This window comes from Ammospiza caudacuta, chromosome 4 (genome assembly GCF_027887145.1).
Source record: "Ammospiza caudacuta isolate bAmmCau1 chromosome 4, bAmmCau1.pri, whole genome shotgun sequence".
Taxonomy (NCBI): domain Eukaryota; kingdom Metazoa; phylum Chordata; class Aves; order Passeriformes; family Passerellidae; genus Ammospiza; species Ammospiza caudacuta.
In genome coordinates this window covers 49,893,892-49,909,700 of record NC_080596.1, presented here as the reverse complement: position 1 = coordinate 49,909,700, position 15,809 = coordinate 49,893,892, and the positions used below count along the sequence as shown (strand labels likewise).

Sequence of the window (15,809 nt, the reverse complement as noted above, 5' to 3'; positions counted from 1 at the left end):
GAAAGCAATGAATTATTTTCCAGCATTGCATACTACTGCAATTCAAGCACACCTTTCTACAAGACCACAGCAAACCAGAGGTTTCTTCTCACTATTAAAAAAGTATGAAGCAATTGACTAGGGAATGTTTCTGTCCAGCTATCTGTCATTGTGATGTCCTCTCCTCCAGAAACTTCGAAGAAAGAGAGAAAACTTTGGTACCTGCTTTTAACAATACTGTAAATATCAGCCTGGGAGAGGGCAGGGGTGGCTCAGCTGTTGGCTGTAGTAGGTAAAGAACCAGAATTAAGAAAAACACCTCCTCCTCTTGGTATGAGAGTGGAAAGAACAATGCAAAATAAAATAAAACTCATTATGAATATCCAATTTTAAACATTTAATAGTGCACTTATTGAGTATATTCTGTACAGACATCAATAGCAAGTTAAACATTTTCCTTTCTCTCGTGTAGATCATACTCATGTAAAGCACATTTACAATAGAAAACATACTTGAGGTACAAAAACCCAAAAAGAATATCTGAGGTATAAATACAGGTATATTTTAAATAATCTTTATCATGCTTAATCTATGTTTGACAGTACACTGTGGGCAAGTATACATGTTTACAATAAAATGGTATGTACAACATACAATTTTACAAATTCAAAAGTGTTTGATGTAGAATAATATACAAGGTTTTCCTACTCATGAGGAACATCGTTACAGGAAGTACTACATTATTTGCCATTTATAAAAAAAAAATCTTCTTCAAAAAAGCTTAAAATAATACTGACAATGGTAAAAAAGTCTCAGTCAAGATTCCATCTTGCAACTCATTCATACCCTAGCCACAAAATACATTTATCACTTAATACTGCACCTTGAAAGCAAATCTTTACCTTTACAGTAAAACCTACAGAAAGACATCTTTCCAGAGGACCTCAGGACTTCCTACAGCTCATGTAAGTTGATTCTCAAGAAGGGGAGAACATCCCAAAGGATTTAAAACACAACAAAACTGAAGACAAAACTGCACCCTCCTTTCTGCCTCCAAATATAACCCTCCAAACTGCTCACATGCAAGTTCTGTTCATGTTAACATGCAGCTTTTAGGAAAACAGGCAAAGGGGGGGCGAGTAAGAGAAAGAGTTTGTGTGACTCTCTCTAGCCAAGTCACCCCAGCTGCTACTGCAGGAGTCCTGCCACCTCCTGGCACCACAACTCCAGTGTTGACTTTTTTCCTCTTGAGCCATTAGAATACAATAAAATATATAAAAGCTCATTAAAACACCTATAGATAACGCAGGTAGAAGTAAAAGTAATGGACATTTTTGTTTTTTAACAACTGATGTTATTGGCTCTCCTCACCATTGCAGACATTTCATTTCTAAGCTGCTACGTTGCTCAAAAGTGTATTTACGTAAATTTGCTATAGAATTGCTCATCACTCCTAAAAGATCGTCTGGATAAGGAGTGGACAGTAGCTGAAGCAAGCCTATTGTAACATCTGCTTAGGGTTTTCAACAAGTTCAGAGCTGAGCAAAAGGCAGAACTAGCACATTCGAAGGATGGCTACTCCTGGTCCACAGGGGAGTCCCATTCTAGGTTGAACTGTATCCAGCATACTAAAATCCATTCTGGTTGCCTATCAGTGTACCAGACACATTTCAAATTCAACTTCTTCTATCCTTTCAACCATCAACACACTCATTCACACTTTAATCTCTGTGCAAACCTTTCTCTGCTTATCTCAGTGAGAACACATTGAAGAGTACCAACTATTCCAGTGGATACACCAGTCCCTCAATGCACTACAAATAAAATGACATGAGTATGTACATAAAGCTAAGTATTTCACATGGGAATGATGAGCCTTCACCATATTTCATAATATATTTTGCATTTAAAGAAATTTGCTTCTCAGAAGCAACTCAAACCATCTAATAGGAATTATATACTTTTTTTTTTTAGATTTTTATTTTTTGCACAGTTCTCCTATGTATTCCAGTCGAGGCCTACACTATAGACCTTACACAGACAGGAAGCAGCTTTAAAGTGTATGGTATGGCCACAGTCCTATAGTAATGCTCACAGTCAAGCTCTCACGCTGCCATCCCTCCACGACACGGCTTGCAGGTGGAACACAGGTCTGGTGTGCGGCATGCAAGTCTCAGTTTTGGGTAATGTCTATGTTGCTGAGGTGGGGGGCGCATGGCTGTTCCTCTTCAGTAGTCACCTGGATTTTACTTCCTTGCTCTCAGGACTCTGCTGACTGAAAGAGTCTCGTATCTTAACAACTTCTGATGCACACAAGTGTCCGAAAGACTTGGTGTACCAGTCTGGCATGTGGCCCCTGTTGGGTGGAGGAAAAACGAATGATGAGGAAGGTACCAGTGACTTTGTACGCATTTTCTTAGTCACAATCAAATCTGTATCTACCTGGTTAAATGCCTGACTAGGAAATCTCCTTAGTGCACAGCGCAACCCTGGTAGTATATAGATTTGCTCACAAACAAGTTTGCCACAGTAAGGAAAAGCTATGGAAAGTTTTGTGACAACCTGGTTCTCTTTACTAGCTTAGTATTAAAATTAACATGTCCTTGCATCCAATATGACTGTTAGAGGAAAGGGTGGGGTTGCCTACCAATAGTGGTAGTGGAACACATACTGGAGGCTTCTAACGCAACAAACTACTGCTGCCAGCTGGGCACTGAAGTCAGCTTTCTGACACGTCAGAGACCTGTGTGCTTGCCTTTGGGAAGGGTGCACTACTGGCCAAGCTAATGTCTGTTGAACTGCCCAAGTTTTCCACTGACCACACTGGAACTATGCAAGAGAATTTACCACCTCCAAAGGACAAAATGGAATTTCCTACCTTAAATCAATTCTGCACATGTAGGTAAGTTTGGATTTTCCTGACCCGCAGGGCTCAATCAGATACCTCGACAGGAGCACATTGACTCTAACACCGGCCACAGGAGCCCGGTCGTGGTCCACTGAGGTTGCTAGAAGCACACAGGATCCTTTGGGGAAGTTTGTCCTCCATGTCCTAAGAAAAAAAAAGAAAGCCAAAAATCTTTTATTATATAATATATAATCTATTTATTTTATTATACTGTTATACAGACAGTAACTCAAGCATCTAATAAGAATTCAAATTAGGCACAAATAGATGTTCACCAATATAGCTGATATGATAAAGAAATAAGCAAGGCTGCCATGTGTGTAGGATATAAACATAGGAATGTCTCACCTTAAGACTACGAAGTCCCTGGCTGGCTGAGGTGCCATGCTGTTCTGGACATACTGGTATATATCAGTCTGGCTATCCAAAGGCTCGATTACTTTGGACTCTATAAGATCTTCATCCCAAAGATGCTGCTCTTTGAGTAAACGATTTAAAACATCCTCTGGTGTAGCTGAGATTTCAATGGTAGTTTTCCATAATCGGAGTGGGGGACCTTCACACACCTGGGGAAAAGTAGCAGAGTCCTTAATTTTACTCTTCCTTACACTTTATTTTTCAAGTTTATTTTTAAGAATCTTATTGAAACACTTCTCCATCTGGTAGTTCTGAGCTGTACAAGATCAGAGATGAGAATTTTCTTTCTTACTGTCTGCATAGTGACTCAGCTTGTTAAGGCTTTGCATGTGTGAGTGAAGGTGTGTAAATTCAATAGTGAACATTCCTGGGGTGGATAAACAGAAGAACACAAATCAGTGTATGTTGGCAAACTACTGCTGAAAGACATGGTGCTTCTATATGGTGTGCAACTGCATTACAAGATCCAGACCTTTTTCCTAGTATCTGTCTACAAAGTAAAGGTGTGTACTGAACCTTCTGTAATATCCTGTGTCACAAGTGAGCTAAAACCAGAGCTGTGGTGTGAGTGGCAGGGTGCATACCTTCTTGTACGCCAGCTCTGCTTGCTCTGATGTGGAGCAGCTGACCCAGCCTTTAAACTTCTCCTTCATCTCCTTGAGCAAGTCATCCACGCAGTCCTGGAGGTAGCAGTGGTAGTCAGAGGGCTCCGTGTTGCTGCTGCTGCCCCGGAGCTCCTCCAGGGTGAGGGGACGCAGGTCCTGCTCCGTGTACGAGTTCCGACCCCTGCTCATTTCCTCCGGTATCTGAGGGGTGACAAGGGTGAAATCATCCTCTTGCAGCTCTCTCCCCAGATCACTGTGTTAGTCTAGCAGCTCAATAGCCACAGGGATGTGTGTATGTTAGTTTTGTAAGTGATGGGATGTGTTTGTGTCAGGTTAAGCACTCAATACGATGAAATGCCAAAATTAAGTTTGTGACTTTGATGTAACTCAAATTAGTCTCTCTTTTATGGGGTGTCTTATTTTATTCTGTGGAGTATCCCCTTTACTGCACAACTAGATTAATTCCCAAGCACAGTTTAATCTGCAAACTGAAGGAAGAAGGGAACACTGACAGCTGCAAGAAAAGAGACAGGCACGTCTTCAGCTGAGGGCTCTGAAAAGATTTGATGACAGTGAGGAAAACCAGGACTCCACTTGTCTGGTTCTCCATCACAGGCCCTAGAGAGAGCGTGCTTTAGTTTCTACAGATCCTTCAACCTATGGTTTGACAGTGTTACATTCCAGGATGCTTTTGTGGCCTGTCTTGCTAACTCTCGGGAATTTAAGTACAAAATGAGCACTGAAATTCCTGGAAATAGCTTCTTGCTTTGTAATTAGAGCTGAGGTCCACAGACCCTCATGGCTGCACAGTAAAAATTTGAAAATGTATTCCAAATGCAGCTTGGATGCAGCAAAAATATGCCAAACCCCACAACTGCCTCCTGACTCAAGAGCACCAGTGCCAACAGAACAACTCTCTTCCCTTCTGGCACCACTTGTAATTCATGTATGCACAGAGATCAGGAAGCAAAGGTTTTTAAAAAGCTATTTATCATGTGTTAAACATCATTAAAATAAAGAGACATTCCTAGCTTTTCATTATACAGCAGTTCTAAGACATCTTAATCAATATTCTAGCCATCAATTTTGTAAACAGGTGTTTTACCTGAAAGAGTTTCTTGCATTCAGCAATCATATGAGCTAGCCCTTGGGTTGCAGCCAGATTTTCATTTAGGTCCTTTTGATCGGGTTTGCCCAGGCTTGGTTTCCTTTGCATCACCCTTCACAGGGGAAAAGAGCACACACATACACAAATCCAGTTATTTGTTGCAGAGCAAGAGATGTGTTTGGGAAGAAAACAGTATGATTCCCACATCTGCTGGTGATTTAGAGCAGTGCTGCCTGGTACCAAACATTGGCATGGCATTGCCAACTTCTCTTGCTACTCTTTCTAAGCCTTTTCTTTGGAAACCCCTCCCCCACCCACATTTTTTCCCTTCTTATGAGCTTGTTTATAATTTAACGAATCTCCAACAAAAGGTAAGCTCCCATAACTGTTCTACAGCCGGTGCCCTCTGCGGTGCTCACAGCTGGCATGATCAATCCCAGACTGTGCCTGTTGCACATCGCTGCCAGCTGCGCTGCGAGACCAGCAGCAGTCTGACTGCTCCCAAAAACGTACCTTGGGGAAGAATTCTCTCTTTTGAGAGTGTTCAAGTGGAAGAGGGAAGGTGCTAAGCAGACAGCCAGGTTTGTTGGTGTCATCTGGTTTTCCTTCACTGCAGCCGTGACATCACTCAGGAAATAGAGAAGAATCTGGAGGACCTCCCTGTTCTCGTCAGGTAAAAGCATAATGGCAGCCTTGATAGCCTGGAGACGCTGATCCTTTGGCACATCTGCATAATATTAGCAATTCTCTCATCAGCCCATTGATTTTCCACACACACAGCATGAATACATCCCAAAGCAAACTCCAGCTTCAAATATTTGACTCGAGTTTGAAGTGATTTCCTTCAGGATGCATACCATTTGTAGGAAACATGAAGGAATGTTTTTTAACCCACTGGTTTAACTACCCTCAGCTATTTCCTGCCTCACAAGAAATGCAAGCAAGAAGCTGTGCCTAGGCCAGAGTTAATTTTAGATTTAGCTTCAGCAGCTACATGCTCCCGCAGATGCACTAAAAGGACAGAAGCCTGGATTCAGGCAGGGAACGAGCAAGCATAGTCCAGCCAATTTAGTTCTTTTGCTTGCAAAGAAATTTAAAACATGAATGCATTTTAGAATAGGTAAATTAAATAAATTAGCTAGCAAACCTTTTCAACAGTGATGTCATAAAACATCCAGAAAGTGCTTTACTGAACAGAGAGGGTTACTTTATTGAGCAGATCATTCAAAGTCATGCGGTGGAAAAAGCAAGTCCACGCTGTGAAGCCCCATACCATTAAACAGCTCCTTGGTTACCAACAACAAACAGCCATTGGAAAGATTTGATGTCGCTTTATATAAAGCTTTCTCCTCCAAACTTGAAAGGGAAAATGAAATAACCCAGACCAGATCTGCTTCTTATAAAGGGATTTCCAATAAGCCACCTCTGAAGACAACATCAGAGTCTGAGTCCTGGAGCATTTATATCATCATTAGCAGCCTACCACCCTCACTGCACCTCTCATAATACACATGGTGCCTACCCAGATACTTAATTGGTATTTGCTTTGGGCTTCAGCAACTTGTTAAGGCTAGCAGTGAGTTTAGAAAGCAGTTTTAAGCAAAAATCCACTGTTTTCCATGCTGTCCTCTCAATCAGCTCAAAGTGCATTTAAGCCACGTGCATTCCAGTGTGCAGCCGGGTGCACAGCACCAAAGCAAAGGGAAAATTTTCCCTTTGCAGGGAAGCAAAATTTAAAGCTGTTTTAAGGCTCATTGCTTTACACAGAGATAATACTTCCCGACCACCTCTGGGAATTCCTCAGACCTACCACCTGCAAAAGGAAAGGAATAGAAACTCTGCAATGCTCTGTCAAACTTTTTTTGGCTCTAAACCCACAGAGCTGCTGTTTAATATGCATGGAAGAGGAGAGTCTGATTAATTTTCTCCATAAACATGTTTGGGAATCCAAACACACACACAAAAATGCTTGCACTGAAAAAATGGTCTGTATGATATTTTAAAACATCATCTCCACCTACGGAGCTCTGACAGAAATTCCTGTAACCTTTTGGTATTTATTTCTTTTCACAAGCATTGATAAACTCCATTTGTTATGTGATTTACTCTGAAAACTTTATGATACTTATCTGCAAAGTAGCTACAAGTCAATAACAGAAAAGCTTACCACTTAGAGGTTGTTTTTAAACAGCTGAGGGGAAGGATAGCAGAAAATTAACTATAAGAAAGTAAAAATTTTTAGTAGCTTTGCCTCAAAAGCCCCAAACTCTGCTCATATAGTGTTTGTTCTGCACATTTACTCAGCCACATTAGATGTGGCTTATTTTCAAACCATAATATCAAGCATGCTCAAAGAAGAGAAGAAAATTTAGAGCAGGTGATGAAGGATTTATATTTGTTCCTGAGCTAGAGAGAAAGGTGAAATTAAAAGAACTTATAGTATAAATTTTTATAAAACTACAATACAAAAAATCCATTTCGTAGAGGCAGCCTGAACTGTAACAGTTCCTGGAGAAGGGCAAAGACGGACATAAGAAACACGCGTAGTGCCCAGGATAGCAGAGTTACAAAGTTCCACCCTTGCTACACAAATGACCACTTGTGGTCTGCTGCAGAATCTCATTACTTACACTGGTATATCTGTAAGAAGGTCTCGGAGAGTTTGTTGGTCATGAGAGGCTCAGGGAGATCACGGAAGAATTGCTTTAACATGTCTGCGACATCATAGGCAGACTGGCCTTCGTAGTTGACACTGTCTGCGGAACTCTCATTCATCTGACGCAAAGCCTGAATTCTTGACTTCACTCCAGATTTCCTAAACAGTCCAACCTAAACACACATACAAAAGGAAATACATTTATAAGGAATCTAGAAAAGCTGGAATGTAAGCATGCTCTTTAGCTTCTTACACATGGGCTCTAATTTTATGGAAATCTTTCCATGCATTAATTATCTATTTTGTCCTGTTTTGAGTCCACTTTTTTCAGTCTGACGCATGAACAATAAAAATGAAGGGAAAGCTGGGCTTTGGGTGGGGCATGCACGTGGAACAAGAGAATAACAAACCCACCTGATCCAGGCAGTGGTTGCGGAGGTACCGCATGGCTTGCTGGATGCTCTGGGGCAGAGGCTGCCCCGTGCGCTGCACGTTCACTTGCAAGGGTACTCCAAACACATTTCGGTCTTTATAATCTGGCACCTTTATTCTCTTCATAAACTTTGGTACTGCCCTATTTAAGCAAAGGGAATGACACGTTAAATTAAACCTCTGTTGATTATTTATCTTCTGTATTTTCCAGTAGTTTGGAAGGGAAGCGAAAACAAGTGAAACACTTTTAGTAACAGTATAAATTAGTAAATCCACTCAGGGCTGGAAAGGGTGAGGGGAAAGAAAACAAGAGTTTCTCTAAGAGAAAGGCTTGACATTTGGGGCAGAATGCTGCCTCTAAATATTAATGTGGTGCTACTCCATCAATATCAGGAAGACGAAAGCTACAGGGTAAAACTGCAGGGGCCAGATTGAATTGCAAGAGTCAAAATAAATCTTGCGGTCAATGACCCCTTATAACACTGCTTCTTTAGGTTTCAAGAAAGATGGGCATTTGAACAATGAGCTTTTGTATGTCAACTACTTGTTCTGCAAAGTCCTCAAACTGGGTCCACCACCCACCAGTGTGCAGAACAGCAGGAAACTGATGTAATACATTTGAGTTTGTCAGCTAAAAACTTCAGCTCTATAAACAACCCCTTTGAGGGACCCCCCTCCTTGTCAGCCAGTGACTTTTGTTACCCCCTCTCCCACTCCAGTTTCATTGAGAGGCCTTTCCATCTGCTTATGACTCCAAGGAAAAAGTTACTAAACACAAAGGAATGATTTACCCCAGTGTCCCCCAGAGTATTGGTTTTATAAAGGGGAAAAAAAAGGCACAAAAATGTGAAAATATTGAGGTCATTTTCCTAAACCTAAAGGGAGGAAAGCTAATGTCCACTGTAACAACCAATAGGACACAGTAGCGCTGAAAATAGGGAGACATTTAATATTTCAACCTACAGTACAGCTATAAAAACAGTGCATTGGATTTACAGCTGACTAATCTGTTACGCAGTAAAACAGCCCAATTTGTATTGCCATATAGTTAAGTTTAGGGCATTATTGATACATGTATGAATAATGTATGCTTTGTCAAAAAACATGCCAATGGAATGTGAAAAAACACATTGCGATCTCCACTGAGAATCTGAAGCATGCAGGGATAACTGGTCAATACTTATTTCTGTCTTTCAGAACAAACAACTTCTGTATTTAGAAAGACTGACATAATAACAGCCTTTGAACAGGAGGTACTTTGATGCTGAAGCTAAATACTCTCTATGACTCCTGGGGAAGGGAGGAGGCTGGCCTGTGGTAGGGACAAGAAAAATTTTATTTGCGTCCCTTGCACCCTGAAGGTTACACAGGCTGTAGATATAATAATAAAAGAGCTTTCTATTTCATTCTTCTGACAAAAAAATATTCAACTGGGTTACAAACACCTGGCCACACCAGAAATTGCTGCCTACAAAAAACTCCATGGTTCTCCTAACCTTTCTTCTTCTCTCCATCTCCTTTGCTAATTAATTTATAGTGCCTTAAAAAGGGAAAACAAAATTTTGGCTATTACCACTAGATACTAGAATTAAGAGAAATTTACGTTATTTAATTACATAATTATGTAAAGGAAATAATGCAAATATTTAAGAATAACTGAAGAAATGTGAGTCTATTAAGATTGGTTGCAATTTGTGCCACTGCTTGCTAACTGCCTCAATAAACAAGTGGTCCTTCTTTTGCTATAGATACTGAACATCTTCCTCTTCTGAAAGCTGGTCTGTATTCCATTGCTTTGGTTCTCTCCCATGTCCCCATAAACACATCTCTGAAGCCTAATACAATTACACTTACGTAGAGGGTTAGTGATTTTAGCCCCATCTTAGGAAACCATAAATCACCGTCAGCACAGGCTGGAGGAAGAAGGGCAAATATGGAAAAAGAGTGATTGGACGGACGCATTACATCTTTCCAAACGTTGCCTGGGACAGGCACAACTGTCATGCTGGCACAGTCGGGCTCTCTATACACAGCACTGTGTCCTTACCAGCTGAAACCATGCTTGTTGGAAGGTGTGTACTTCTCCAGGAGAGCCGTCAGCTTCAGGAGAGAGTACTTCTGCAGCAGGTTCATCTGTGCCACGGACTGGCAGCTGATCTGCAGCGATGCCGAGCTGAGGCTGGGCCGGTGGGAACTCTGGAAGCTGTGCCACCTTAGCTTGTGCCTGTGGAGAAGATGGGAGACAGGGAAAGGGCATGTTACTGAAATGCCTCTGCAAGACACATGCAGGAATTAATGCAAATGCACTGCCGAGATCCCTGCCCTTGGCGGCTGCATTCTTCTGAGATTTCACAGGCGTCAGCCAGCGGCGTCTCTGCCTCACCTGGCGTGAGGCAGCACGGGCAGGTGATTCACATGGGAATGTGCACTCTCAGCTGACCCACAGCTCAGTGCTGGCTACACAACCTTGCTCTAGCAGATATCCTCCAAGGGCTCCAACACCCTTCTCCCAAAGTCCTTTCAGTATTGGGGCAGCGGGAATCAAAAACCTCCATTAAGAAAAGACTACATAAATTTTTAAGACATATCAAATAGGAACTCTGCGCTTCTATAAGCCCCTTTAAGTTTATACAAACAGCTGTACATGACTAAATGATTTGCATTACTTTTTAAAGGAAACTGGAAACAAAGCTAGAAAGAATTAAAATCCTTGCTCTACTCACAATACAAAATACAGTCATGGTAAAAACTCCCAGCAGAATCTGGAGGCCACTGGAACTCCCCCAGTCTCCCACTGTGCTACAGTGATCAAGAGAAAGTAATCAAGCCTCTTTTTCCCCACAGATTTAGTACCCTAGCATGCTATTAGAAACAGCCTGCTATTGAAAAATGCAATTTTTTGAAACAGTCTAAAAGTAAAGGCTTTTACTACACACTGACACAAACCAGAACATACTTACTCTTGGTTCTCCTAAAAACAGTGTTTAATCCTACTTGATGGCCCTCCCCTCCCATGCACCATTTCAGTTTGAAGAATTATTGTGCCCCAAAACTGTGCTAACATTGTTTTTTCAATGACAACTCAGGCTGAACCCACAAACATACAGCTGTGAGTTGTAGGAACCACAAAGTCTTGCCCAAACATTTCTCTTGCCCATAAGGGTTTTGGGAAACAATGAAACAGCACATGTGTGCTTGAACAGCCACAGCTTCTACTGCACCTTAAGTAAGTGTGGTGCTTGGGCTGGAGGGGACATCCCCAGGCCACCCCAAGTCCTAACGCTTGTGATCTCACCTGCTGGAACGTGTCAGCGATGCACCAACCCCAGAGTCTCTCCTGTCCTGGATCCCTGTGGGCTCTTCCGTTTCATTCAGTGAATTCCCTGTACTGTCAAGGTCACTTGGTGTTCTTCGATCATTATCTACATCAAGGTGAATCTGCTTTGGAGACGAAGGACATGGGGAGATGGAGTCGAGTGCCGAGTCAGAATCCCCTTCATCTGAGAACTTCTCTGACCACTGGTTCACTATTCTCTGCATCCCTTTGACATGGTATAGGATGTCGTCTAGTTCTGGGAATATATCTTCATTTTCGAGGTCGGCCAGGTCGCTTGTGCTGGAATACAGGATTGAACCTGGCACATTGTCATAAATACTCAGGCGGCTGCTCATTGAGCTGGAGGAGTTGCGCCTTTTTCCCATGCCCAGCTCTTTGGAGCTGTCACCACTGTTCTCCCTCTGGAGGGTGAGGTGGCCGTGTCCATGGAAACTCCCTGTCCTCCAGTTCACAGAGGTGTTGTTTTCTGTAGGGGAGAAGTTGCCATTGGAGAGCGCTTTGGGAAAAGTGCCAGGCTTATGATCCTCAGGGATAAAAAACACAGTGTCTTCTGCAAAACTGCCCCGGTTCTTGAAGTTCTGCTCCATCACATCACTGAACGTTGACTGGTTGAAGGGGTCAAAGCCTTCCAGGTACATGCCCACCCTTTTATTGTAGGCACTGAGGCTGCGTGTTCGTGTGACAGGACTGGGCGTGCTGACAGCGCTGCTCGTCTCAGACTGACTACTGCTGCTGCTGGTCTGTGTGGAATTGGAGACGCTCCTCTTTCGTACCATAGGGAAGTTGATGTGATTGCCGTTGAGGGTGGAAATCTCCACGCAGTTAAGTTGTTTCAGTTTATCTTCATCCATGCCCTCCTGCAGGATTGGCCCGCTAATAATCAGGCCAAGCTTTGAAGGAGCTTTGCTCTTGCCATGGTGAGAACTCTTGATTTTAAGACTCTCCATTCTCTTCAGCAGGCTCTTTGTTTTGGACTTGGCATTCTTCTCGTTGGCTTTTGTGTTGAAGCTGAAGCTATTCAGTTCCCTGGGCGAGGGCAGGCTGCTGAATGAGTCATCGTTGGCTACAAAATTGCTGGATGAACAGACGCTCACCACCGAGTTTGTCCTGGTGGTAGACGCCTCGCTCTGCAGGGTTGGCTGGTGGCTGCTGGTGCTGCTGATGCTCAGAATAGAAGCCACCTCCTGGCGTTCGCTGAGGTCTGTGAGCACGCTCTCCCGGCTTGCCGCGTTCGTCAGGTGAGGGGCTTCTGGGGACGGGATATCCAAGTCTGGCTTTGGAGGGAAGACATCAAACTCTTCAAGCCTCGACCACCTCTTGCTGTCCCTCTGAAAAGTCCACTTGCCACTTATTGCACAAGGTTCATCTTCATCTGAATCTTCACTCTGCAAAGAAGAACCATGAAAGTATTGTTTGCAAACTACTCAAACAGCAAAGGCGGTTGAATTTAAATACAATGTCCACTAAACTGCTTTAAGCATGACCTTGTTCTCACTGAATTTAAAGTGAAAACAGTCTTTTACTTCAGGGAGAGGAAGATTAGGCCATAAAGCCTGTCACGAGAAAAGATAACATGGTACAGGCAATATATTTTAACTGTTTTTAAATGCAAAAGATATACTGTTCATAAAAAGAAACAAACAATCTACTTTAAATTGTTCTATTTTAAAAAACCCTAGTATCCATAGACTTAATTAATTGGTCACAGCAGATAGCCCTCACATCAATGAAAATTCCTGGCATGCATAACATTTTAAACTGGAGTCAGTCAGGAGTTGGGGTCCCTCTGGACTCTCTCCAAAGCTACACTTTGTTGATAGTGGCTATATGTTTATACTCCTCTTTGCAATTACGAGATGTTTCTCATACATTCTGAATTTTAGTGGCTTAATTCCTTACCCATTTGGGAACTCTGAACAGCCTCCTCACTGTGACTAATGAGACAGCAAAAGAAGCTCCTGCACTGCTAGAGTGTGATGGCTCCAGGCTCTTACCTGGTCCACTCTTCCTCCCACAGGCTAGCAGCTAACATTTTAAGAATGTTCTGTGAATTCTCTACTTCAGTCTAGCTTCAGGCAAACTTTAACACTCGTAGATAGTGAGCAGCAAGAGCTCACTGACAGTGTAGCACGTCAGTAAATTGTAAATAACATGTTTGATGTATGAGTAATGCTTAGAGTACAATTACACATACATCAATTACGCCTACAATCTTTTCATCTAAATACTGAAAGGGAATGATCCTGACCCATTTGGTCTTCCAAATATATGGAAAGTTTCACGTTGGAGGAATAAAACCAATGAAGATATTTTAATATGACACCATGAAACCACAAAATAATCTTTGGTGTTTAGAGTAAGAAACACTAATTGCAACCCAGCTCTATGAATTTCACTTCATTTATTTAACTTGCTTTTATTTAAAAACAAACACATATGCATGCCCCAAAATGTAACTATTTGTGCGCCAGGACTACAAACATTCATTCTTTGAAAAACAAGTAAATTATTCATATTTCAAGTAGTTTATGTATGCATACTTCAGATCCTGATTATCTCCTACTTTTACTTTTTTCTTTTTATAGGACATTTCATCGGCTCAGGAAAATATGTGAAATACTGTATTTATTTTTAAGACCAAATACACGAGACACAGAGCAAGCATCAATGTCTTTGCCTCCCAACTACTGCAAACTACTTTTGTCCACGACTCACATGAAAACCCAAGAATTCTGGCTTCCTTATTAAAGTTTTCACCAGGAAAAAAGTAATCTGAAACTGCCAGTGGATAATAATGATGGTTTGGGGGTGAATGAGATTGATTGGAAGAAAAAAAGAAGTAATTTTAATTTGCAAAGAAGTCAGTGGAAACAAAGCAACATGTTTCTGTCAGCAGAATTCTCCCCTAGTGTTAAAAAGCTTTACAAGCTAAGAATTGATTTTATTGACATCAATAACGAAAGGGAATAGGCCCCAAGTCTATCTGCCAGAACATGGGTGGTGAATGAAATTCAGGAAGGACTGAAACAAAAGCTAAAATCCAGACTCTGGAAGATCTGAGGTTTGGACCTGAAGTCAGGTCTGGTCTGACCTCTAATATCAACACTGATCATTCCACTGTTAACAAGGTCCAGGAAAAAGGATGAGAAATCTTCTGGTGGTCATAAATGGCAATCCAGCTGAATACCCCTACTTTTAAGGAGTTCCTACATATGCTGCCTCAGAGTGTTATCTTCTGGAGCTTGGATGCTCTTTCCAACATACCTCAAACAGATAGGGAAAGAGGGGATTAATTCCTGGTAAACAACCTCAGAGCATTTGTATGCATTCTTGTTAGGGGTAGGGCAGCATTGTATTGCCTTAACTCAGCCATCTTTATCTGCAGTTGTAATATCCCAGGGGACGGTATCAATTACTGATCCCTCTGAGGACACACACATAGTTTTAAGACAGCTATTGAGTGGTACCTTATTAGCAAGTTGGTACTACTTTACTGAAATTACAGTGGACTCTCTCTTACTTCTCACTCTGCTCCACAGGAATCCTGAAGATTCAGGAAACACTTAATTCCTGCTGAGCTCCCTGGAAACATGTAAACTTTCTGAAAAGGTAGCTGTTGTGTTCTGAAAATATACTGGAAAGGAACCAATGTGCCTAATCCTTTCTTTTGCAGGCCAAACACAGTCCAACTGATCCTGTCTACATCACAATAAGATAATACAACTCCAAAGTGATGGCAGAGAACCAAAACTGAAGATGATGTCCAAGATGGTGGAGTAACATTAAGGTCAGCTCACTGTGGCCATCAAGCCTACTCTATAAAATCCTGCCTGAGTGCATGCAGTAGGTATCAACACCAACAACCTCACTGGCAGAGAAGTCCAGTGCCTTTCACACTGGAAGCAGCATCTCAGGGCAAAGTTTGCTAGACAACCTTTACCCACTGCCAAGCTTTGCACTTTTCACTCAGTGAGAGCACAAAAAAAGATGTAAGCAGAATTTTTACTTTTTGCTGTGTCCTTGCCAGGTGTAATCCTAAACCAAATCTAAACAATCTGCTAGATTTTTTTTTTTTTTTAGTTTTATTAACACATAATGCTGTAATAGAAGAATTAAATGAACTTACCCTTTTCCTGTGGGGACTGATTTCTAGCTTCATCACTGCACATTTGTTTAAAGTATTCAAGCGCCTGCAAAGAGCAAAGGAAACCATATTAAGAGAATACTCCAGTGTTTTGACATAGGCTATTCCAGTTCAAAGCTTTTGTGAAGGCTGTCCCCAAACTGCTCTGCATACAAATAGCCACAAGCAGAGTTTCAATTAGAGCCCTAATTTACTTAACTATTAACCCATTACATTTGGCTGT

The 15,809-nt window shown here is 41.8% G+C and overlaps 1 protein-coding gene across 4 annotated transcripts in view; it reads right to left on the bottom strand.

Moving 5' to 3' along the window:
* Nucleotides 1-368: 368 nt before the first annotated feature.
* DLC1 (DLC1 Rho GTPase activating protein) overlaps nucleotides 369-15,809 on the bottom strand; it is a 214,317-nt gene continuing 198,876 nt past the window's right edge. For all 4 annotated transcript variants that reach the window (XM_058804396.1, XM_058804398.1, XM_058804399.1 and 1 more), the window contains 11 exons: nucleotides 15,569-15,632; nucleotides 11,401-12,827; nucleotides 10,153-10,329; nucleotides 8,088-8,247; nucleotides 7,648-7,846; nucleotides 5,531-5,744; nucleotides 5,015-5,129; nucleotides 3,889-4,110; nucleotides 3,236-3,453; nucleotides 2,858-3,031; nucleotides 369-2,335 (listed from right to left, as the gene is read on the bottom strand). In XM_058804396.1, coding sequence (XP_058660379.1) covers nucleotides 2,215-2,335; nucleotides 2,858-3,031; nucleotides 3,236-3,453; nucleotides 3,889-4,110; nucleotides 5,015-5,129; nucleotides 5,531-5,744; nucleotides 7,648-7,846; nucleotides 8,088-8,247; nucleotides 10,153-10,329; nucleotides 11,401-12,827; nucleotides 15,569-15,632 — 3,091 coding nt within the window. In that variant the 3' untranslated portion in view covers nucleotides 369-2,214. The remainder of the gene's footprint in view (nucleotides 2,336-2,857; nucleotides 3,032-3,235; nucleotides 3,454-3,888; nucleotides 4,111-5,014; nucleotides 5,130-5,530; nucleotides 5,745-7,647; nucleotides 7,847-8,087; nucleotides 8,248-10,152; nucleotides 10,330-11,400; nucleotides 12,828-15,568; nucleotides 15,633-15,809) is intronic.